Genomic DNA, 21,427 nt, shown 5'->3' on the forward strand with positions numbered 1-21,427 from the left:
GTCTTAGCTAGTTTCATGCTAGTGGTTTTATTCTCTCTTCTCCTTCTCTCCTCCTTCTCTCCTCCTTCTCTTCTCCACTTAACCTAGGTAAAGTTTCATGTTTTCATGTCCTTTTGCCATTGCTCAAACCCCAGCACCCTTTGAAAAATAGTTAAACCCAAACCCAGGGCCGAGAATCACTCTGCTGGCAGCGCTGAACTGCCTCAAAGCACCTGAAATGCTCAAAAAAAAAATAAAATAAAGGAGATCCACAGGTTCCCTGCATGGTTGCCGGCAGCCCTCCGCACCCCAGCACGATCTGAAACCCTCGCACGGCTTCCTGAGAGCATAAAACACCCAGCGTGATGAAGACAGGCCAGGCAGCCGCACGCGCAGCTCCCCAGCCTGTCCTGGCTCTGTGCAGCTGGCACAGCAGCTCGCCGACGCTTCCCTTCCCCACGGATGCTCTCCCCTCCAAATCCCACATACACCCAGGGTTTCTGACCCCAAACCGTCACCGCAGCTACTCCCAGCAGCTCACCAGGGTGAGTGCTTTGACTCGGCTCTCCTAGCCAAAGGAATCCTCTTCGGTTTCCTGCTGTAACTCCCGTTCAGTGTCTGATCGGCTCCTCGAAAGGACGCGAGCTGCCTCCTCCATACGCTGCCACAGCCACGCTGGAAATGCTACCAGTAACAGCAGGAGGCTAAAAAAATTACTCAAGCAAGGTTTTTCTTGCTCTTCCCATTAGAGAAAAGCCTTCGGGAGATGCTGAAATGGCATCCACAAGACGGAACGGACAACGGAATGCAGTGCAAAAGATTTTATTTTTTTTCATTGCGTTTTGTTGAAAATGAGAAATATCAATTGTAAAAATCATTTCATTCCACTGAAGCACCAGCCCTTGATTCTATCCATCAGTTACCCAGGGAGCAAAGGACACAAACATTGCAATCACTGAAAAAAAACTACTTGGAGGCTGAGCACAGCCATGTCACAGCGAGCTAGAGGCACTCTCCTCCACGAGCACGGAGGCTCCGGGCCAGCACCTGCCCTGGCAAAAGGGCTTCTTCAGCCATCCCTGCTCCGTGCCTACCATCTCCCATCAGCACAGCGCCAGCCTCCATCACTGCTTCACAGCAAGGGCAGCATTCACAGATTACATTTCTCAAGACAGACAGACAAACGCCACCGGGAGCATCGACGCTGAATCACGGCAGGCGCCGATTTCATCCGGCCCCAGGAAAGTAACTCTCATGCTTGGCAGGGATCTCGGAGCCCACCCATCATTTGCACGTGAAGAAGAATTTTTTACGGAGAAAATTGAAACAGCCCGGCATCTGCTTGTACCTCCCCTTGGCAGAGACAGCGTTTGCCACCTGAGAACAGAAGGAGAGTGGTTGTGGAGCTTTTCTGACTCGTGCATCAGGACACAGTGACAAGGCTGGGGAATGGGCCTGTGGGCCAGGAGAGCAGGCAGGTCTCCTAAAATGAGACATTTTCACTGGCAAAACCAAAGGGGACTCAAGGAAAAACAACCTTTCAAGAAACTCCAGCTGCACCAGCCACCACTGTCTCCAGAGGGTGCTTCTCAGCAGGAGCCACAACGCCCTCTCTTTCCTTTTGGGTGTTTACTTAAAAGCAAATTCTCTTTCCACCCATTTTCTTCCAGACATGTCTGTCACTCCCCCAAGGTCACTTCCCTTGCACCGAATGCCAACTGGCAGAGAGAGGGTCTCACACTACTCCCTTGAAATCAAAAGCTGCAGTGCCACCACATGCTGAAAAAGCACCGTGGCATCAGGAAAACAACAACAAAGTAGGTCCTCTCTCCCCTGCCACCTCCACATAAGACTCTTCCCCTACCCCCAGAGAACAGTAAAAGTGTCTAGAAGTACCTATGCTTGTCCCCAACTTTGACAATCTTCTCTAGCCAACAGGGCACGCAAAGAAGCTGTTTATTAGCCACACTGGTTCCACGCTCCCTGCACTCCTCACTCACAGGATGTGTGAACACAAACATCTGGCATCAGCTTCCTGAGGGCGAGATGCTCCTCCAGACTTACCACGGTGTCACAGCAGCACCAGGGAGAGGCGGGGGAGCACTCGTGGAGATCTCCAAGCGTGAGAGACCCAGCGGGTCTTCCCTGAGGGCGTGATCTGCCCGGACTCAGTCCCGGGCCCCATCAGCTTGGACTTTTGAGGATGGGACAAGCTATGCAATTTGTTATCGATTTCCTTGGAAAAGATTAAAGCCTCTATTTTCAGGATTACTTTTCACTAGAGAAGCCTCAAAGTGATTTTTGGCAGTTTGAGGCCATATTCTTTCTTCACAACTAGACCTCTCCACAGCAATTAGCCAATCCATAAACCCAATGCTCAATATCCTCATTCCTTTTTTAAGCGTAGCCCTCCATGCCCTGACTGCAGCTCTGACTGCTTCCTTCATCCCTTTCATGACTACACAAAGCAAGAAAAAAGGACATTTACCCGCAGTAACATGTTCAGCAGGTCTTCTGAATGGGCATATTGCTCCAGCACGCTGTCCAGCATTTCCACGTACCATGAGCCACTCGACGCCTCCCTCCAGGAGACGAAACCTTCAGAGAAAGAATGAGAACGTTTCTGCTAAAGCCAGTCTTCTGCTCTCGTCTCACAGAGTTTCTGTCGCTCCCTGGGTGCCATCTCCAGCAGAGCCAGTTGTCCCTAACTGCCCCGACACTTTGGCTGTGAAGCTTCGACTCTGTTAGCTAATTCCACTGTAGCCAACAAAGGATTTGTGTGGGCTATCTCACCTGGAAAAGTTGAATAGGAGACCAAGATGTCGCTGGGTGTGGGCAAACTGGCTATGGCATCCGGCTCGTCCACGTTACCTGATGGAGTCTGAAAAGGGCTCGCGTCTGACTCCAAAGAACGTCCAGGAGCTTTGTCACTGGGCGAATCACAGTCCACTACAAAGCCTCGATCTTTCTGTTCTGCAAAAAGCGGCAACAAGACAATCCCTGAAATTCATCTTACCCAACCATTCAACGGTCTTACATTCTCTTGTTAAGAAAAGATTTTAAAAAAAATAAAGGCCCTCCAACAAAATAAAGCTTTCCGTCTCTTTGGCTGCACTGGTTGAGTCGGAGGCACTGGTGATTCACGCGGAAGCCCTTGGTCTGTGCTTCATTTCTAACCTCGTGGCTGAAGACCTGGAGCAGCCACTCAGCAGCCGTGTGCTGCAGGTACTCCCCTCCTTCCATCCCGCATCTCCAGGTCGGTCTGCCCTCCTATGAGAGCCCTTGGATTCAACCCACGCTAGCAGGAAGAATGTGTGGCTGAGAGTCAAGAAGACAGCCGGAGAAACAGGTGACAAACAAAAAAGGAACAAGAAGCCAAAGCCTAACCATGTCTCTGAAGCCTGCTTATGCCCAACAGCTGATTCACTACTGGAGCCAAAACAAAGATTCACCTCCACCACAGGCCTGGATGAAGAAGAGTTTGGGTTTTCCTCTCAAACTCGGGCAATTGGACCCATTGAAATAGTTCACAATCTTTTCTATTGGAATGGGTTTTCCATCCGTTCCGTAAATGCCTCCAGGAAACTGAATATGGCTCGTCTGCAAGAGGAAAATCCAGGAGCTAGTAACGCAGAAGGTGAGGCCAGCTCTAAGGCAGCACTTTTCCAATTGGGTGTTTTGTAGCCTAAAGTTACCAGAACAAATCTCACTTCCTCACGTTTGTGCACATGCGTGCACCACGTCAGGGTGAGGGGGCGCCCAGGAGTCGTTTGACACACATCAAAACCCAGCAATCCAACTCCTCCCTCACCACAGCGTTCTTCATCCTCTGGGACAACAGGCGTGTAACAGGCACCATTTTCCTAACAACTGCTCTCCTCTCCTCATCCTTCGAGGCCTCTAGCTTGTGATAAATAGGCTTTACTACTAACAGCATCTCCCCCATCAGAGCTGGACCAACAGGCAGGACTCAAGGACCACACTATGAGGGTTAGTGCTACCTCCCGTCGCTCTCTGCCCATCATTCAGTGCTGAATTACACACCCCAACTTCCAAAACAGAGAACGCTTGTCACAGGCAACACTGGGTCAGACTACACTGGAGAAGTTCCTGTTTTCTTTAACCCAGATACGAGAGCATCACTCTTTGCAACGTCCTGCGACAGCACAACGACCATCAGATCCATCACGACAGACCAGTCCCCTTCCCTCCCACCCTGCCTGAATTGTCCCCGTGCCGCAGGCAGGCAGCTGCCTGAACAGCCAAGGCAGCGATGCGACGGACCCACCTGACAACCATGGGAAAGGATGACCACGATGCAGCAGTCCAAGGTGCGGTGGTCCCGCTGCGCCAGCTTCCGCAGCTCTGAAACCATGTCCTACAGGAAAAACGTCAGGGTCAGAGTTTTTTTGAACTGTTCCTCAGCCTCAGATTACTGCTGGGCCCTGCTCTTATCAGTCTTATCACAGCTGCGCCGCTCAGAAGAATCCAGTCGAGATCTCTGCCACTTTCTGTCCGGTAGAAGCAGGACAACACACACACACATACAGGCAGCAAAAGCCACCAGCAGAGAGCGAGTATTTCTGCGGTTCTGCCCTTATTTAACATTGTGGTTGTTTTAATTACATTGATTTCTCTCCTCGCTGCATTCTTTATAACACAGCAACGTAAAACAAACCGCACTTCCCCATGATTTATCCACTGAAGTGCACTGCTGCTGATTAGGGGCCAGTGGGTGAGCAGAGAACCTTGTTTTACTTTCAGCGGCCGCTCTGGATGATTGAGCTCCCCGCGCCGCTTCGAGTAACAGCTGAGGACTGTACAGACAGGCAAATCACACCCCCGGCTGCACACAACACAGAGGCTGTCAGAGCTATCACAGAAATACAGCCTCACTGATTTCCCTACAAATCACAAACCAGGAATCAAAGTTCAGGCAGAAGGGTGAAAACGTGCAAGGTCCTTTTCTCCTGCTGCAATTGCAGCACAAGAATAAAATAAGAGGATGCGAGCAGTTGATTATTTCTTTGTGGAGCGTAGGCTGGGGCTTTTGGCACGCTGCTGGCACAGGGGTACATCCCAAAACATGCTCCCAACATCCCAAAACACGCTCCCATTGCTTCTGGGGGCTCACCTTGTGGTAGCTGGACACGGCCGGCCTCACCTGAGCTTTCAGATCCCGCCGAGTCAGGACGTCGAAGCGCAAGGCCTTGAAGCGCTTCTCCAGCTTCTCGCAGTCCACGTCGGAGCCGTCCCGAGTCGACAGATCTGAGTCTCTACTGAAGTTGACGTTGTTGAGGATCAGGCAGTGTCCGCACGGGTCTGCTTTCAGCTCGTAAACCTGGCAGGCACACGTCGCAATTAAACACCCTCTTATTTGGAGCGCTTGCTGGCTAATCCAGCGGGACACAATGAGGAACGGGAGTCCTTAAAGTAGCTCATTTCGCAGCTTTTTCGTCTCTCCAGGCCTAGGGACAGATAAAAGCATCCATTCTCCACACGCATCTTGTTATCAGCAGCCAGAGAACACAAAACAACCTGTCGAATCAGGGACCACCTTTGCGGAAAACCGGTCGCTTCTTTATCGGCAGCGTCTCTGATGGCAAGTTGAAGTTTCTGGGAGTTTTTTTAGGCATCCTCATCAAACCTCACCACAAAAGCCCACACGAGGAGCCAAGAGAACAGGCAGATAAATCTCCCGGAGACTCAGCTTTACCATCGACGACAGCACCACAGGAATTTGATGAGGGCTACCCAAACACCTGCACCGATACAGCCACGAGCCTCGCGCGTACGCAGCCAAACTATTCCCTCAGGCTGTCAGAATGCAGCTCCAGACACATTCACAATACTCCTTCCCTGCGCGTTTCCCAACGCACCAAAGCATGCTGCACGTGTTCATTATTGTTTTCCTGCCGTCTGTGTCTCAACGCCATGACTACAAAGTCTAAACACCACTTTGCAGACAACACGTGACTTGGTGCCTTCGGAAATTAAGTGCAAGCTTTAGTTTTATGTTATTTGTGTTATAGCTGCGGTAATCTTAAGGAGGAGCTGGCTAATGACTGACCTGCTCTGAGCCGACCGGCCCCGTTACAGCGGCGTCAGTCTCGGAGGGATTGCTCAGATAACACAAAGCAAGAACCGGCTGTTCCAGGGCTGTTTCCTGGTGGTCACCCACAAGGCACGGAGCTTTTGCTTAACAGGGAACACTTTCAGCCTAACCAAATACTAACCAGGTCATGGTTCCTCTTGTCAACAGCCGTACCTACAACACGCAACAGAGACACAGCATTTAGCTCTCTGCACCCCACAACGAGACGTTACACACCTTCCTCCTAGAATTCATGTCAATCCTTCCCTGTCACCCGTGACACATCAGCAACATGTACAAATTTCCCCTTCCCAGCCCGCCACATGCTGGAAACGAGCGTTTGGCACGCCGTCCCTCCGGGAGAGCTGGAGACACAGCTTACCCTGGGCTGGCGTGGGAGGTTTTCGAGGTCTTTCGCTCTCAGCTTGGACCGGGATGGACAAACGTTCAGGAAGGTTCACACCTGTAATGACACGGGACAGTCAGGTCTCACCCTCTCCCCCTTAAATTTCGTGCTACAAGTAACCAGCGTGGGGTCCCCAGAAGGACCTGAGCCCACAGCCGCCTGTCGCAGTGACCCTGCTGCGAGGCTGTGATATGACATTGTGTCCTTTTTCCCACGTCCGTTTTCCTCTTTACAGGGTTCGACAGACTAAAGTTTCTTCTTAAAACCTCACAAGCTGGATCTGCCCGCAGATTCAGCAGAGCGCGAGATGGCAAGGATGTGGCAAAATCCATTTTCACCGAAGTACCATGGAGGTTACGTGCAAAAATACAGAGAAGGAAGCTCCTAACATCATGAGCACATAGCCTGAGCTTAAAAGCTTCCACTACTGAAAAGCACAACATTCTCTGTGTAGTGACCTCTGCAAGCCATGCTCCTGGATATTAAAGATCAGCACTTCATAAATTATTACCCATGACAAGAGGGATCCCAGCTGCCACCCCCCATGTTGCTGTTTGCCCAGAAAACAACTGCACCCTCAATATTTACTTTTATTCGGCTTTTCTCCATGTAATTCCAGCTCAACAGGCCTCAGGTCTACCAGCTGTGGCGGCGCTGGCAAGCATCTGCACTCCTCAATCAGCATGTCTGCAAGGTGACCCTGCCCGGTGTCCCGCAGAATCGAGAGGAATATGGGAAAAGCCTGTTTCCCTCGAGTCTCCAGGTCGATGACCAGCTGCCGTGCTTGCTCTCCTCGGCTGCCAGCGCTCTGCAGAGGAGAAAAACCCCAGACAACGTGTGTTCACCCCAAGCCAAGGCTCACTGCCCGGCCAGCCCTTCCGACTGGCACCCAGAGAGGGGCGAATGCAGGGATCCACACTGAGCACATCTGCACGGGCTGAATGAGACAAGGACCCAGCAGCCACTGTCACAGAGACCCCCAGCAGCCACTCGACCCCCAGCCAACCACCAAGACCTGCTGCCTCCACAGGGACACACAGCTGCAGCCCACTGTAGGGCTTGGAGGAAGAGGGAGCATCCCCAGCCTGTCCCCAGGGGACAAACAGGCACCCTCCAGCCTGTCACCAGTGCACAGGACAAGGTAAGACACCCCCAGGCCTGTCACCAGTAACAGAGAAGGGAAACGGGGGCCCCTTAAGCCTGTCACCAGGTTGGGATAGGGAGCCACGGAGAAAGCCCTATGGCTGGCACTGGCTGAGGCAGGGGACAAGAAGGGACAAGATGTGGGGGTCTTACACCTCTTACCTGCAGGGCCTGGCATGGGGAGGGATGAGGGCCACTCCCTTGGGCTTGTCACCGGGGTGAGGGGACAGGGGGCCCTTCCTTGGGCCTGTCACTGGGGTGAGAGGAAACAGAGGCCTCCCTCGGGCCTGAGAGAACACGGGGGCCACCCCACACAACGCCCTCCTGGGCTTGTCACTGGAGCTGAGGGGACACAGGGCCCTCCCTTGGGCCTGTCTCCCGGATGAAGGGACACGGTGTCCTCCCTCGGGCCTGAGAGGACACGGGGGCCACCCCACACCCCCCCTAGGCCTGTCACCAGGGTGAGAGGACACAGGGGCCACCCCCTCAGCCGCTCCCCGGGGTGAAGGGACACGGGGTCCTCCCTCGGGGCTGAGGGGACACGGGGGCCGCTCCCGGCCCACCTGCAGCTCCTCGACCATGGGCCGGGTGAAGAGGCCGCGGTCCTCGAGCGGGTCCCAGAGCGGCGCCACCCGCAGCGCCGCCACCAGCCGCGCCCGCCCGCGCCGCAGGGCCCGCCGCTGCGCTTCCTCCATGGCGCCGCCGCCGCTCTGGCCCTTCGCCTCGGTGACCGGAAGCGGCGCCGTCTCTATGGTGACGGCGGGGCGGGCGCGCCGGAAGCGGCGGCGCAGGGTGCGGGAGGGCGGCCCGTCCGCGGGCCTCGCCGGGCCCCTCAGCGCCGGAGCCCGTCCGTCCCCGCCGCGCCCCGCCGGAGCCATGGAGCTGGGCCGGGCGGGCCTGGCCTGGGCTGCCGCGCTGCTGCTGGCGGCCCTGGGAGCGCAGGTGGCGGCGGCGGCGGCGGGGGATTTCGACCCGTACCGCGTCCTGGGGGTCGGCCGGAGCTCCAGCCAGGCCGACATCAAGAAGGCCTACAAGCGGCTCGCCCGGGAATGGTACGTGCCCCCCCTCCGCCCCGGGCTCTGATCCCGCTCCGTGGCGGGCCGGACACATGGACACGGTGGGACAGACACGCGGTGTCGTTTCGCGTCCTCTCGGTTGACAGAGCTAGGCCGCTGCGGTTTGAGGAGCGGGTAGCGCGGCTGGGTGGTGGCATTAGCCACCCTCCCTGGCTGTCCGCGCCAGGCGAGGCTCCGCAGGCGGTCCGAGACGAGCGACGGGTCTTCCTCCCAGGCCACGAGTCATCCTGAAACCAAGCAGATGCCTTCACGCTATCAATCCAAACTATAAAACCCTCCCGGAGCCTGGCTACGGGGGAAAAAGTTCTCCCTGAATCAGCTGGGAACCTTTAATACGCCAGGGTCTAAGTCTCAGTTTGATACATCGATGTCTAAGGGCAACTCAACCCCCGTGCCGTGGGAGGGAAACGCCTTGGATCCACAAATGTTGTGCCCCTCGCTTCGGTGGTGCACACCGACGAGCAGGCTCAAGGGGTTTCCTTGGAAAATAGCCTCACCCAGAGCTTTTAGAGCCTGCAGAGTTTTGCCTGAGACATCCCCGAGGGCTGTGGCGGGAAGTGGTTTACAGGAAGAACTCAGGAGATATGTAGGGCGGGAGCAGAGGGATGCATCGCTGTTGTGGGTAGGAAAGATACACACTCCCTTGTCCTGGGCTCGGGCTGTTGGCGACAGATCGGATGGAGGGACAGAGCTGCAGGCACATGGAACACGTCCTGGTGCTGCGTTTTGGGATGACGTTTGGCCAGGGAGAGCGCATATAAAATCTTCATCTTGGCCTCAGGGGGTGCTGCCACTGCACACCCTAACTGTCTGTGTCCTGCTCGCCTCTGAACGGAGGCTGACAGCTCGCTGTCCCCCCTGGGGAACTGCTGACCCTCTTTTCCTCTGGTTCTGCCTCGTAGGCACCCTGACAAAAACAAAGACCCGGGAGCAGAAGACAAATTCATCCAGATTAGCAAGGCCTACGAGGTAACATGCTCTTCTTGCTAAACTCGTGCTGTCGTTAAAAGCGAAGTGACCTTATTTTTCTGTATGGGGCTTTGTGCTTTTTCTGTGTACACACAGAAAGGTGCTTGACCCTGTGGAGGTGGACACTACTGACCAGAAAAGTTTAGTCTTTTTTCTCAACAGAGAGCCTCTGGATGTCACCAGCGTGGGCTGGCAAATATTTTGCTACAGGTCTGCCCTGTTCTCACTAAAATGCCTCAAACGAGGGAGGAGCAGGTATTCGCTCAGCCCCGCACAGCTGGGTGGCTGTCTTGTCCGTGTCACGCCTCCACATAAGCATTTTGGGAGTGATGTAAGCAACGTTAATCACTGCAGGGCTTTAGTCGCTTCAAATTATTTTTTGCATAAGTAGTTATTTGCGCATTGCTCCTGCGTGGCTCTCCAAAGTGGCTGCCCCAGTTTGTGGCGGCTGACCCGATACTTCCACAGCAGGCAAGCTGAGCCCGCAGAAACAAAAGCAAATCATCATTTTCCAGCTGAAAAATGCAGTTTCTCTGTGGGGCTTCTGGCTGCTCGGTAAAACTTTTGGTGCTTTCCAATGTGCTAAGAAAACCCTCACTGTTCAAGTAGATGCCAGCAAAAGCCATTCCAGAAAAGAGTGTCGATGCTCAGACGCTGTGACGTTCAGGCTCAAGGAGCAATCGGTGTCGGAAATGGGTACAGCAGTCTTGATTTACAGGCTCCTTTTCTTTGGGCTTTGGCTTTTTTTACCCTTATTTACTGCAGCAAGCCTGGAGGCGATGCGATGGTTCCCTTTTCCAGAATATTTATCCCTCAATGCACAGCAAAGGCTGCACGTTCCCTTGGAGCCTGTTCTTATGCAGCGGCAGTTACTTACCAAGGGATTATTGTCAGGGCAGTTCCCCCTCACAGTTTCAGTTCTTCTATCATCTATTTCCCAGATTCTCTCCAATGAGGAAAAGAGGGCAAATTTTGATCGCTATGGAGATGCCGGGGAAAGCCAGGGCTACTCTCAGCACCAGCATCGCCAGTTCCACCACTTCCACGAAGGCTTCTATTTTGATGAGTCCTTCTTCCATTTCCCCTTTAATTCGGAGAGGCGCGACACCTCCGACGAGAAGTATTTGCTTCATTTTTCCCACTACATCAATGAAATCGTGCCAGATAGTTTCAAGAAACCTTACCTCATTAAAATAACCTCAGACTGGTGTTTCAGCTGCATCCACATCGAGCCCGTGTGGAAGGAGGTCGCTCAGGAATTGGAGGTGCTGGGTAAGGATGAGGCCGTTTAGGCTGGGTGCGTGTCCCTCACCCCGCGAGGTTGCGGCGATTGCCTTCAGCTTTGGAGGAGTGAGTTTAATCCGTAGATTTCCTCAGGGATTTATCCTAACGCTTTCTCGTGTGTTACTGACATCATCATTGGTGAGGCTGTATGCTAGAAATGAGGAGAAAACTAGTCCTGTAGATCACAAGGGCAAGATGCCTTTTCTCCCATCCTCACGGCAAGTGGCTTAGTCTGACGCCGATGATAATGATGGCGTGGCTGAGGGCTGACCACACCACCACGAATTTAGGCCACCAGCACGAATGCTGTGCTGCTCTTTGTCCTGCACTTGGATGGCTTTGACAAGCAAAGATCCCTGCAGAATATGTCCTTGACTTTAGGGCCACTACCATACAGTCAAGTTTTGAAACTCACTGAACACATCTGGATGCCAAGGGGGTATTTTATACTTGCCCCTCCACCCCCAGCTTCCTTGTTGTCCCTGAAAATATTGTCTGCATGCTCTTCCATAAAAACACGTAGACTCAACAGCGGGAGACACAGGCAGTGCAGTTCCCCACTTACTAAGGCTTTTCTCCTTGAAGTTTTAAGGTAGCACATGAAATACCAGTGGACAGAACAACAGAGGACAGCGTGTTCTCTCTCCCTAGATAAAGCTGTGAGTTTTAAATATAATTTTCAAGGCTTGCAAGAGGAGGGAAGTACAGAGTTAGGAGGGGCAGTCCCATGAATAACTGCTGGGCAAGGGAACAGGTCTTCAACCTCAGTTTTCTACTGTTTTGGGTCATCAATGATCTTTCATGTGAACCCGCTCTCCTTTTTCAGGAGTGGGAATCGGAGTCGTTCATGCTGGGTATGAAAGGCGCCTCGCCCATCACCTAGGTGCACACAGCACACCGTCCATACTAGGGCTCATTAATGGGAAAATAACCTTCTTCCACAACGCTGTCATTCGAGAAAACCTGCGGCAATTCGTGGAGAACCTTCTGCCAGGGAATCTCGTAGAAAAGGTATGCTCTAGTAAGAGTGACACGTGCTGCTTTTCGCATCTGTCAGGATATTCATCTCTCCTTAGCTGTTTCGGTGGGTAATTGTTTAATTCAGCCCCCGAGCTGATCTGTGTCACGAACACAAGGAGATCCAGCTGAGGCTGGTGAAATGAGACGTTCTAAGAGCTGTAGTTACAGCTACAAACCCCTGAGTTGGTGGAAGCAATGGCACAGCATGGCTCCATAACACTGCTCCTTGCGAAAGGGCTAATCCAGCTACCACACCGTTATGCCAACACCTTTGTGCTCCTGCTGCTCTCCCAGCTGTAATACGCTGTGGCTGCCAGAGCCGTACGAAAGCTACCCTAGGTTAGGAATCTGTGATTGTGCCCTGCCTGCCTGCTGGATTTCACTGCCCTGCTCCTTCCTTGGGGTTTCATCCAGCAAAGGGAAGGGCTCTTACCCCTGTACTCGGCACTGGTGAGGCCACACCTTGATGACTGGGTTCACTTTTGGGCTCCTCACTCCCAAAAGGCCATTGAATGACTCGAGCGTGTCCAGAGAAGGGCAGCGGAGCTGGTGCAGGGTCTGGAGCACAGGTCTGATGGGGAGCGGCTGAGGGAACTGGGGGGGTTTAGTCTGGAGAAGAGGAGGCTGAGGGGAGACCTCATGGCCCTCTACAACTCCCTGAAAGGAGGGTGCAGAGAGGGGGGATGAGTCTCTTGAGCCAAGGAACCAGCGTCAGGCCAAGAGGGAATGGCCTCAAGCTGCGCCAGGGCAGGGTCAGACTGGCTCTTAGGAAGGATTTCTTTGCAGAAGGGGTTGTTGGGCGTTGGAATGGGCTGCCCAGGGCAGGGGGGGAGTCCCCATCCCTGGAGGGGTTGAAGAGTCGGGTTGACCCAGCGCTGAGGGATCTGGTGGAGTTGGGAACGGTCAGTGTGAGGTTCATGGTTGGACTGGAGGATCTTCAAGGTCTTTTTCAACCGAGATGATTCTGTGATTCTGTGAAGCTCAGGACCACTGACCAACTTGGAGGCATTGTGTGCTAAAACACCCACCCAAAGACCTGTTGTTTGTTTCGTCCAGTTTTGATTCGGAGCTCTGAAACTGGAGCCGGCAGTGTTTCAAAGTTATTGGTAAAACCTCCTACTAGATAAAAAATTCCTGCATTTTGGCCTTGCTCAGTTATTTCTGGCAAAATCTGAAAGCAGCCACCCCCCCTTCCAGTGCGCTGTGGCTGGATCAGCCCCCATCGCGCTCTCACCTGCCTGTCTTCTGCCTTTTTCACCTCACCTCATTTTCCCTTGGGGTCTTCGGCAAGGGCCGCCATTCCCAACAGACACCTGACCTGCTATCCTCCAGGTATTTGAGTTCTCACCCCAAAAACAGGGTCTGCTGTCCCCTTCCTCAGCTAAAGCAGCCAGTTCACCTCCCACAGCTCATCAAAAGCAGAGCTGGCAGTCTGCTCCTCTCCCTGGGGGCCCCTAAATGAGCTGTGATCTCCCTTTTATCTCCATCCTCTGGTCGGAGAGATACCGCAGCTGAAACAGAGCAGGTTTGATGGAGCTCAGAGGTGCCTGTTAGCCTTGGCTTCCCACCATATATAAAGCATATGGCCCCAATGGACAGTTAGGAGAATGAAAGGGGCATCAGCATGGACTTGAAACAGCATCAGCAGAGGGTGCAGTAACTAAGAGGGTTGGTGGGGTTGAGACTGATGGTTTCAGCTAATGTCCTGTATCAAAAAAGCACAGCTCAGGCATCCCTGTTGGAAAGACAAACCCACAGTCTGCTTTGTGTAACACCTGGACAGCTCTTCCAGGCTCAGTTCTCATTCAGACACCTAATCCTGCAGCACTGCATGTGTCTAACGTCTCCAAGGTTAAACTCACGTTCTGACTCTATTTAAAGATTACAGATAAAAACTACATCCGCTTTCTCTCCAACTGGAAGAAAGAAAACAAGCCCCACGTCCTTCTGTTTGATCATATGCCAGTTGTGCCATTATTATACAAGGTAATGTGATTTCTATCGCTGCATTCTCGACTTGCGAATAAATCCAGCTGTTCCAAAAGAAAATGTGATATTGCTGTGAGCAGAGGCAGACCGATGCCTGATACTGGCCAGTTCTAGGGGAGAGCAAGTTGATTTGTGTCAGTTGAAAATGGCACGGCCAGATGACCAACTTCATTAAGAGTTTGTTTCTCTGTCCTGTCGGGGCTGCATCCTTAGCGGATGCGAAGGTGCGGGTGGGTTTCGGAGGTTGCGGCAACAGAGGCACGTCCCAACCTTTATTGGTAACGAGAGATTTTTGTGGCACATCTAATTTGGGTTACTGGAAAGCCTGTTTCCTAAGAAACTCCTGCTACCATGCAAAATGTCAGGTTGTAAAATAAAGCTGTGGATCCACTGAGGCTTCCTGTACAGTGACTAAGAGAATGCAAACTGCAGCTCAGCCAGGGAGCGGAAGGGCTTTTTGCCTCTTGCAGCGCGTGCCCAGTGACATTTAAACAGCGGGAGGTGTTCTCGAAGCAGTCTCCATAAGCACTCGGGGGAGAAAATGTTGTTTGCTCTCTAACGTAAACACGCGCCGGTGCTTTCCTCCCGTCCAGCTGACTGCCTTTGCATACCGCGACTACTTGTCCTTTGGGTACGTGTACGTCGGGCTCCGAGGCACTGAGCAGTTGTCCAGTCAGTACAACATCAACGTCTACACTCCCACCATGATGATCTTCAAGGAGCACGTCGACAGGCCCGCTGATGTTGTGCAGGTATTGCTCAGAGCCCTCTCCGAGAGCTTATGTGAAATGGACGCTGAGGTTTTCTGACTGAGCTTGCGATGAGAGGTCGGTCGGTGGTACGTTTCAGAGTAAGAGCATTCATCCTCAGCTTAAACTCGGGCTTCTGTGGAAGCAGAGAGCGACCCTGAGGAGGCAGGAAGCTCAGCAGGCTTCAGCTATAGTGTCTGACCTCTCGAGGAGGATGGCTGCAGGTCACTTCTCAGTCTCAGGGCCTCAAAACATCTCGGGTGATTTCAGCGAGGACTGTGATGGCTGGCAGCCTTCCCCAGGCTTCAAACAAGAACGTCGCAACAGCTTTACTCTCCTCATCCTGCTCGGTTCTGACCTCTGCTTTCTTTGTCCTCACCAGGCACGAGATATGAAGAAGCAGCTCATTGACGACTTCCTTTCCCAGAATAAGTTCCTCATGGTGGCCAGACTCACCAGCCAGAGGCTGTTCCAGGAGCTGTGTCCCGTGAAGAAGTCTCACCGTCAGCGAAAGTAAGGCTCCGCGGGTGACACTTCCCCCCCCATTTTGTTCCCTGAGGCTCCTAAAGCCGCCTTTTGTTTGATTCTGAGGGAGAAGGGAAACAACTGCACTGGATCATGCTGGCTATCTGAATCATTTGATAGTTTTCCTGCCTTACTAGGCACATCCTTGGGCAGAGTGCAGGTGGAAGGGAGGAGGAACAGGGTGACAGGCTGGGGAGCTCAGTACACGGAAGGCAAGGAGCGGGCTGCCTGGAAGAAACAAATTGGATTTCTGGCTCTTCAGGATCATTCTGGCTGGTGGAAAGGGGACGGTTGTTTCCTCTCACATCCAGAATGGCTCCTAATCCTCCATCTCATTGTGTTGCCTAGGCACTGTGTGGTCTTACTTACCGGAGAAGGCGATAAGTTTGCTGAGGCTTATGAGGCGTTTCTGACTTTTGCTGTGGCCAACACAAAGGACACGCTGAAGTTTGTGCACATCTATAATGATCGGCAGCCGGAGTTTGCGGACGCCTTGCTGATGGATGAGGAGAAGTATCGGGGAAAATCAGCTGTGAGGGTTTCCTTTTTTTTTTCCCCTTCTTTTCATCTGTCATTCTAACTTGCATCACTTTATGTAGGATGCTTTACCTCGATCCGACACCTAATTCTGAGCGATGATTTGAAGCATAACATCTGTCGAGTAAAGAGTACCTTCCTCTCTGACATCTGCGGTGTTATTGGCTCGTCCAGGTGGTCATTTTGGAGAGACGGAATAACGCAGGGAAGATTGCCTATAAAACCTTGGAGGAGGCCTGGCAGGGCAGCAAAGAGGACAACTTCATCCTCCTGGATCTTCTGGACCAGCTGAGGATAGACCCCGGCCTTCTGTCTTCAGAGACTGTCCTGGCAGACTTGAATGACGAACTCGCTCCTGTAAGTGCCTGGCCATTTCATCTGCCTGACAACTGCCTTGCCTTTTTGGACAGTCCCATTATGGTCATTCACAGGCATTATTTATATTTTAAAATACCAAGGCAAGACTCTTACAAGTTTTCTCACTCATGGAAGGAAGCTCGTGGCATGCTCTGAAGCTGATTCGGCCCAGGGTTCTGTTTAAGGGGTGGGAGTCCTGTCAGGGCTCTGGATGTAGCAGGTTTCTCATTTGCTTTTTTTCTTTTTAAACAGATGTTCCTTATCCGATGGCTCTACTCCGTGCTGGACTATATCTCGGACTGCTGGGACAGTTTGTTTCACAGTAACTGGTATGGATTGGGTGTTAACGAGTCTCAACAGGGAGCAGGATTGCTGCTATCTTGTTCAGATGCATATTAGAACTGGGTTCTTATTACCAGGAATTGAGAACATATCAAAACACATAGGTGCCTGTATTCTCTCAAGATTTAGGTGAACAGCGGTGACACCACAGCGACGTTAGTTTCTGCCTCGAGTACTGGGTACTCTGGCCTTGAGGCTGAGCATGGACATTACATTCCTGAAAACACGAATCAACTGTTGTTTTTCACAGCTTCCCCACAGCCTTATTTTTAAATGCATCCATTTTGGTCCTCCTCCTTTTGGGTGGGAGCAGGACAGTGCTCAAAATCTTAATCCTCCTTAAGACCCCAGAAAACAAGCTTGAGTTTCTGGGGAAACTACCTGGTATTACTTGAGGCAGACAGGAACTGAAATGTGAGCAGAAACCGTGCAACTTGCGGACCTGATTGCTGTTTGCAAATCTTCCCCTCAGGCGAGAAATGATGCCGCTGCTGTCCTTGCTCTTCTCTGCGCTCTTCATTCTCTTTGGCACTGTTATTGTTCAGGCTTTCAGGTGAGTGCACGCCAAGATCCTAGGGGATCTTACAGTCCAGCCAACAGCACCTCAATCCAATCTGGTGCCTTAAACACACACAAAATAACCTTCCTTTGCAGCGATTCGAGTGATACAAGGGACTCTCCTCCCTCTGAGAAAGAAGAAACTGCCGCAAAGACCGAGAAGAACGACACGAGCTTCAGCAAAGAGAGTAACAGGTTCCTTCTCTAATTTCTCCAGAAATTTCCTGCTGAAGCATTGCTTGGGGAGCGTTAGGTGGACAGCAGAGAAGTGCCAGAATAGTGCAGTCGTTGTGTGGGCACAGCGAGGTGGGCGGGAGCGGTGTTCAGCCAGGACCCAGGCCAGCATGGACAGGGGTGCACAAACTTAGTTATGAAGTGATTCCCATGAGTTTGCCCCAGACGACATCCTCAGGGAAAGGTGAAGGTCTGACTGACTCACTGAGGAAGACACAAGTCTGGCCATTGCACCGATTAAACTGGCTTTAGCTGCAGGGCACAGGGGGTGGGGAACGAGTTCACGATTTCCCCATCCTCAGCCGCTCCTGGTCCCTCGTTCCGCTTTCACTCAGTCACTGTTTTGTTGCAGCAGGATTCCCAAAAAGGGTTTTGTCGAGGTGACTGAGCTAACAGACATCAACTACAACAGTAACTTGGTACGCCTGAGGCCGGGGCACATGAACGTGGTCTTGATCCTGTCCAACTCGACCAAAACCGTCCTCCTCCAGAAGTTTGCCCTGGAAGTCTACACGTTCACAGGGTAGGCTGGAGCCCTCTCCTGGGTTTCTGTTACTGTTTTAACAACTTGTGTAACACTGCTCTGATGACGAGTTGGGAGCAGTGGTGGCTCGATTGCCAGGAGAAAACACTTCTGGTGAGCAGAGCAGCCTCTGCGCTCATTAGTGGCAATGAGCCACTGAAAACCGAGCGGCCTTTCCTGGCCGTAGTAGGTGGAGGTGGCCGGACAGGTCTGGCGCTGCTGCTGCTTTGGCTGTACCTACATTTTAACGAATAGAAAGGATGACAGTGCTGCACGCTACATAATCATCACCTGTGCTGAACTGGGTTAAAAAAGGAGCTGTGGTGACACAGCTCTGTGCCTGCCCTGGTTTACAAACACTTACCTGTCCAGTAGGAATCCGGCCTGACTCGGGAGACGTGCTAATCCTGCTTCTCCTCTGCTCTTCCCCCAGGAGCAGCTCTCTTCATTTCTCCTTCCTCAGCCTGGACAAGCACCGGGAATGGCTGGAGTACCTGTTAGAGTTTGCGCAGGATGCGGCCCCCATCCCAAACCAGTACGACAAGCATTTCCTCGAGCGCGACTACACGGGCTACGTCCTGGCTCTGAATGGCCACAAGAAATACTTCTGCCTCTTTAAGCCTCACAGATCAGGGGATGAGGGGGGAACCCTGGGGTCGTGCGAGGATTACGATTCCTCACTACCCACGGAAGGCAGAGGAAAATCCTCCTGCAGCCCGGGATCTAGATCCATTAAAAACAAATTACACAAATTGTCCTTTTGGATGGAACGTCTCCTAGAGGGTTCCTTACAGAGGTTCTATATCCCCTCATGGCCCGCACTAGACTGAGGGGTTTTAAAGAGATTCTAACGGACAAACTTTTTACGAAGACAACAAGGGACAACTCCTTCCAGGAATACACAGACAAGCGTGACGAATGGACCTTAGGTTTTAGATGAACTCGCCTGGGGCCAGCGACTAGAAAATATCTCCCTGCGTCTGGAGCCCAGCAGCGCAGCCAAGCGCACCAAAATTCCCTCCACCAACTCGTCGTGCGTTTGGACGCCGTACTACCGAAGAGCCAAGAAGTCCATTTTTCCCTTCGTGTCCTGCCGCATCTGCTTCCCGAGTCGCCCCCGTTCCATCTCTCGTTTTACCTCGGTTGAAGAAAAAAACCTGTGACTTCTCTGCCGCAGTGACTCGGTCTGGGCCGAACGCGGCCGGTGACGCAGGTCGGGTCGTGGTTCTCTCTCCCCTTCGCCGTGTGCTCAGCCCGTGGTGCATGGTGTAACACTGGCAAGACCCTGCAGCCCCTCCCAGGCCCTGCCCTTCCGAAAGGCCTCTTCCCACCAGGCAGTCGTGCTTTTATCGGCCTTCCCCGGGGTAAGTGATCTAGAGTACGGTCGGGAGCATCTCCCTCGTAGCAAACCTGTAGCTGGGACTCACCCGTGGTGCGGGTTAGTGGGCGATCTGCATGTTTCATGCTCCTCGTGTCACAGTTCCACGTGCAGCTTCACCAGCTAAACCATAACCGGGAAGGGGTTTTGCACGGCCATAAATACTGTAAAGGTGTTGAGCCATTTAAATGTCACGTTGATTTTTCAGATGCCTTTCTGCTTCTGTCGATTTTAGACGATGTATCCTAGAGCCATAACTTTGTGTCCTCAGATTGTAGGCGTGAGCTGCTATGAGCCAGTAGATGTGTAAAAGAAACTCTACCTAGCTGCTAGGGAGTCGGTCTGGGCTCCTTTCACACACCCTTACATCTGTAGTACAAACCAACCTTTCTTTGTATCAAGGAACCTAATTCTTCGATGATTGTACTCTTGAAATGTTGCCCCAGAAGTGCTGTATCATCAGACCGTCGCTTACATGTGAAACTCCTTTTGGTTTAGGCGTGGGTTTAAGATGCTTGGTTTCAGCCTCTCACCTGTTTCCTTCTTGCCACAAACCTTTGTTTCTCAACATGCAGGCTGCTGCCTTGGTTTTTTTGTTTGTGTGCGTTGGGGGTTTTTTTGTCTTTTTAAACTCATAGGTCTGTGTGAAGCTAGAACAGTCGTTAAGCGCAGGTTTGGTTTATGCTTTGCTCTAGCAGTCTTGATCCTAACAGCCACTTCCAACACCGTGGGGGGAAGGGGCGGCCCGCTCAGGCGGAGGGAAGGCGAGCAGCAGCCTTGCGGCTGCTTTCCACTCCTCAAGTGATAAAGCAGAGCAGCAGGGTTTCTCTTCGTGGCTGGGACTGAAACCCTGTGGGGCTTGTTCTTCCTTTTCACCGCTCCGGGGCAGACACCGTCGCCCGGGCTGGTCCTTGCTGCGCCGGAGCCGAGCCCCCGCTGTGGCACGTCGCTGTGGGGCTGCAGCACTGCCAAAGCACGGGGAGCTGAGTGGGGCGGCCGTTGCCGCAGGGCTCTGAACCCAACGGTAGAGCACTTGCTGGAGCACGTGGTGTTAATTAAAAGCTCACTCGGCCCTCGCCGCCTTAGTTACCATCTCAGCAGAGCAGCCAGTTAGTAGGAATAACTATGCCAATCTCTGCTGATCCCCCCATGAAATCGGGAAATGCTCAAGTCATTTTACTGCCCACATGACCCAGTTGCTCACAAACCCTTGGCTTGCTGCATTCCTCCCGCCCTGGGGAGCAGATTGGCATGCTTCGACCACCACAGGTATCTCAAACACCCTGTATCATGTACTTCCAAATAAAGGCTACGATGCTACCAACTGACCTTATGTGAGGTTACTTAATTTTAGCTCAGCGGATTCTAGGCCGCAGCTTGTGCTGCTGCATGAACGAGGCACTAAAGTAGAGGGAAGGAAGGAAGGAAGGAAGGCGAGGTCTTCTCCCTGCCAAAGAGCTTCCGAGGCGCACACGTACCACTGAAATAGAGCGGGAGGGGGAGTGAACCGCCGGCCTGGCACTGCTAGACTTCATTTTCATTTGGCTGGAGCGATTGCCGTGGCACTCTCGTGCCCTTCCTGCAGCTTGCTGTGCAGGACCTGGCTAGGATAGGTTCTAGCCCAGTGGAAGGCGCCGCCTAACTTTTTTAAATGTTTGCAAAAGCAAAAAAATACTTTCTGGGTCTCTGCTGTCTCTTCCAATCAGAAACCAGGAGAAAACCCTTGACACATTAAAAAGAAGTGCCTAGTTGTGCTACAGCAAGGGAATTCAGCCCTGCTCCAAGTAAGAAGAGAAGGCCTATGGCCTTCAAAATAGTTTGTGTGCTGCACACCTGCTGGAATCCTTTTTTCATTTTCTTTTTAGCACAGGTAACCTCCCCTTTTAGACTGCATTTTGCTTCAGGGGTGCTTGCAGCAGTCCACCCTTGCTGGCTGTGGCCGGACGGGCACACAGCTCCCCTTTAGCTGTAACTGCCCTTCGCTGCTTTTAACCAGGTCTGACTAACTCGGCCTGTGTCGCTGTTTTCTGGAAAAACTTCTTTCACGGGCTGACGCAAACGCCAAACTGCTCTAAACCCCTTGTTTAGTTCGCTTTAGCGTCCAGTGTGGAGCACTGGGAGTTTGCTTTCTTGTAGAAGAGTGTGGTCAGAGGCTGCTTTAGGCCCGAGGTCTGCCCGCCCTCTCCCAGCAGTTGTGAGCCGTTTCCCCCACCGCCCCCATCATTTTCTAACCTGCCGCCTCCGGCACCGCTCGACCCGTATCC

The 21,427-nt window shown here is 52.6% G+C and overlaps 2 protein-coding genes across 4 annotated transcripts; one reads left to right on the forward strand and one right to left on the reverse strand.

The window, feature by feature from the left end:
- Positions 1–785: 785 nt before the first annotated feature.
- Positions 786–8,331, reverse strand: CASP9 (caspase 9). 2 transcript variants are annotated; one of them, XM_074848179.1, is made up of 10 exons: positions 8,186–8,331; positions 7,068–7,287; positions 6,456–6,536; positions 6,216–6,247; positions 5,144–5,320; positions 4,268–4,357; positions 3,432–3,579; positions 2,851–2,952; positions 2,468–2,577; positions 786–1,356 (listed from the first exon to the last, which is right to left on the reverse strand). In XM_074848179.1, exons 1-10 carry the CDS (start codon positions 8,315–8,317, stop codon positions 1,264–1,266), a joined length of 1,185 nt encoding a protein of 394 aa, XP_074704280.1. In that variant the 5' UTR covers positions 8,318–8,331; the 3' UTR covers positions 786–1,263. The 2 variants fall into 2 exon arrangements, with proteins under 2 accessions (XP_074704280.1, XP_074704279.1); XM_074848178.1 differs by having other exon boundaries at positions 2,773–2,952.
- An 87-nt stretch (positions 8,332–8,418) lies between these two features.
- DNAJC16 (DnaJ heat shock protein family (Hsp40) member C16) lies at positions 8,419–20,491 on the forward strand. 2 transcript variants are annotated; one of them, XM_074848412.1, is made up of 14 exons: positions 8,419–8,674; positions 9,601–9,667; positions 10,609–10,939; positions 11,778–11,962; positions 13,853–13,957; positions 14,554–14,712; positions 15,092–15,222; positions 15,583–15,766; positions 15,946–16,128; positions 16,381–16,457; positions 16,943–17,023; positions 17,125–17,223; positions 17,615–17,785; positions 18,219–20,491. In XM_074848412.1, exons 1-14 carry the CDS (start codon positions 8,499–8,501, stop codon positions 18,613–18,615), a joined length of 2,346 nt encoding a protein of 781 aa, XP_074704513.1. In that variant the 5' UTR covers positions 8,419–8,498; the 3' UTR covers positions 18,616–20,491. The 2 variants fall into 2 exon arrangements, with proteins under 2 accessions (XP_074704513.1, XP_074704514.1); XM_074848413.1 differs by having other exon boundaries at positions 17,618–17,785.
- The last annotated feature ends 936 nt before the right edge of the window (positions 20,492–21,427 follow it).

Source organism: Strix aluco, chromosome 22 (genome assembly GCF_031877795.1).
Source record: "Strix aluco isolate bStrAlu1 chromosome 22, bStrAlu1.hap1, whole genome shotgun sequence".
Taxonomy (NCBI): domain Eukaryota; kingdom Metazoa; phylum Chordata; class Aves; order Strigiformes; family Strigidae; genus Strix; species Strix aluco.

Excerpts from the sequence above, each read along its gene's own strand:
- CASP9 (XM_074848178.1), bottom strand. The coding sequence starts at position 8,317 with ATGGAGGAAGCGCAGCGGCGGGCCCTGCGGCGCGGGCGGGCGCGGCTG. Across the intron at positions 7,288-8,185 it reads CCATGGTCGAGGAGCTGCAG|AGCGCTGGCAGCCGAGGAGA; the intron begins GTGGGCCGGGAG and ends TCTCCTCTGCAG. Across the intron at positions 5,321-6,215 it reads ACAAGAGGAACCATGACCTG|GTTTACGAGCTGAAAGCAGA; the intron begins GTTAGTATTTGG and ends TGTGCCTGCCAG.
- DNAJC16 (XM_074848412.1), top strand. The coding sequence starts at position 8,499 with ATGGAGCTGGGCCGGGCGGGCCTGGCCTGGGCTGCCGCGCTGCTGCTG. Across the intron at positions 13,958-14,553 it reads TTGTGCCATTATTATACAAG|CTGACTGCCTTTGCATACCG; the intron begins GTAATGTGATTT and ends CCTCCCGTCCAG. Across the intron at positions 15,767-15,945 it reads AGTATCGGGGAAAATCAGCT|GTGGTCATTTTGGAGAGACG; the intron begins GTGAGGGTTTCC and ends TGGCTCGTCCAG.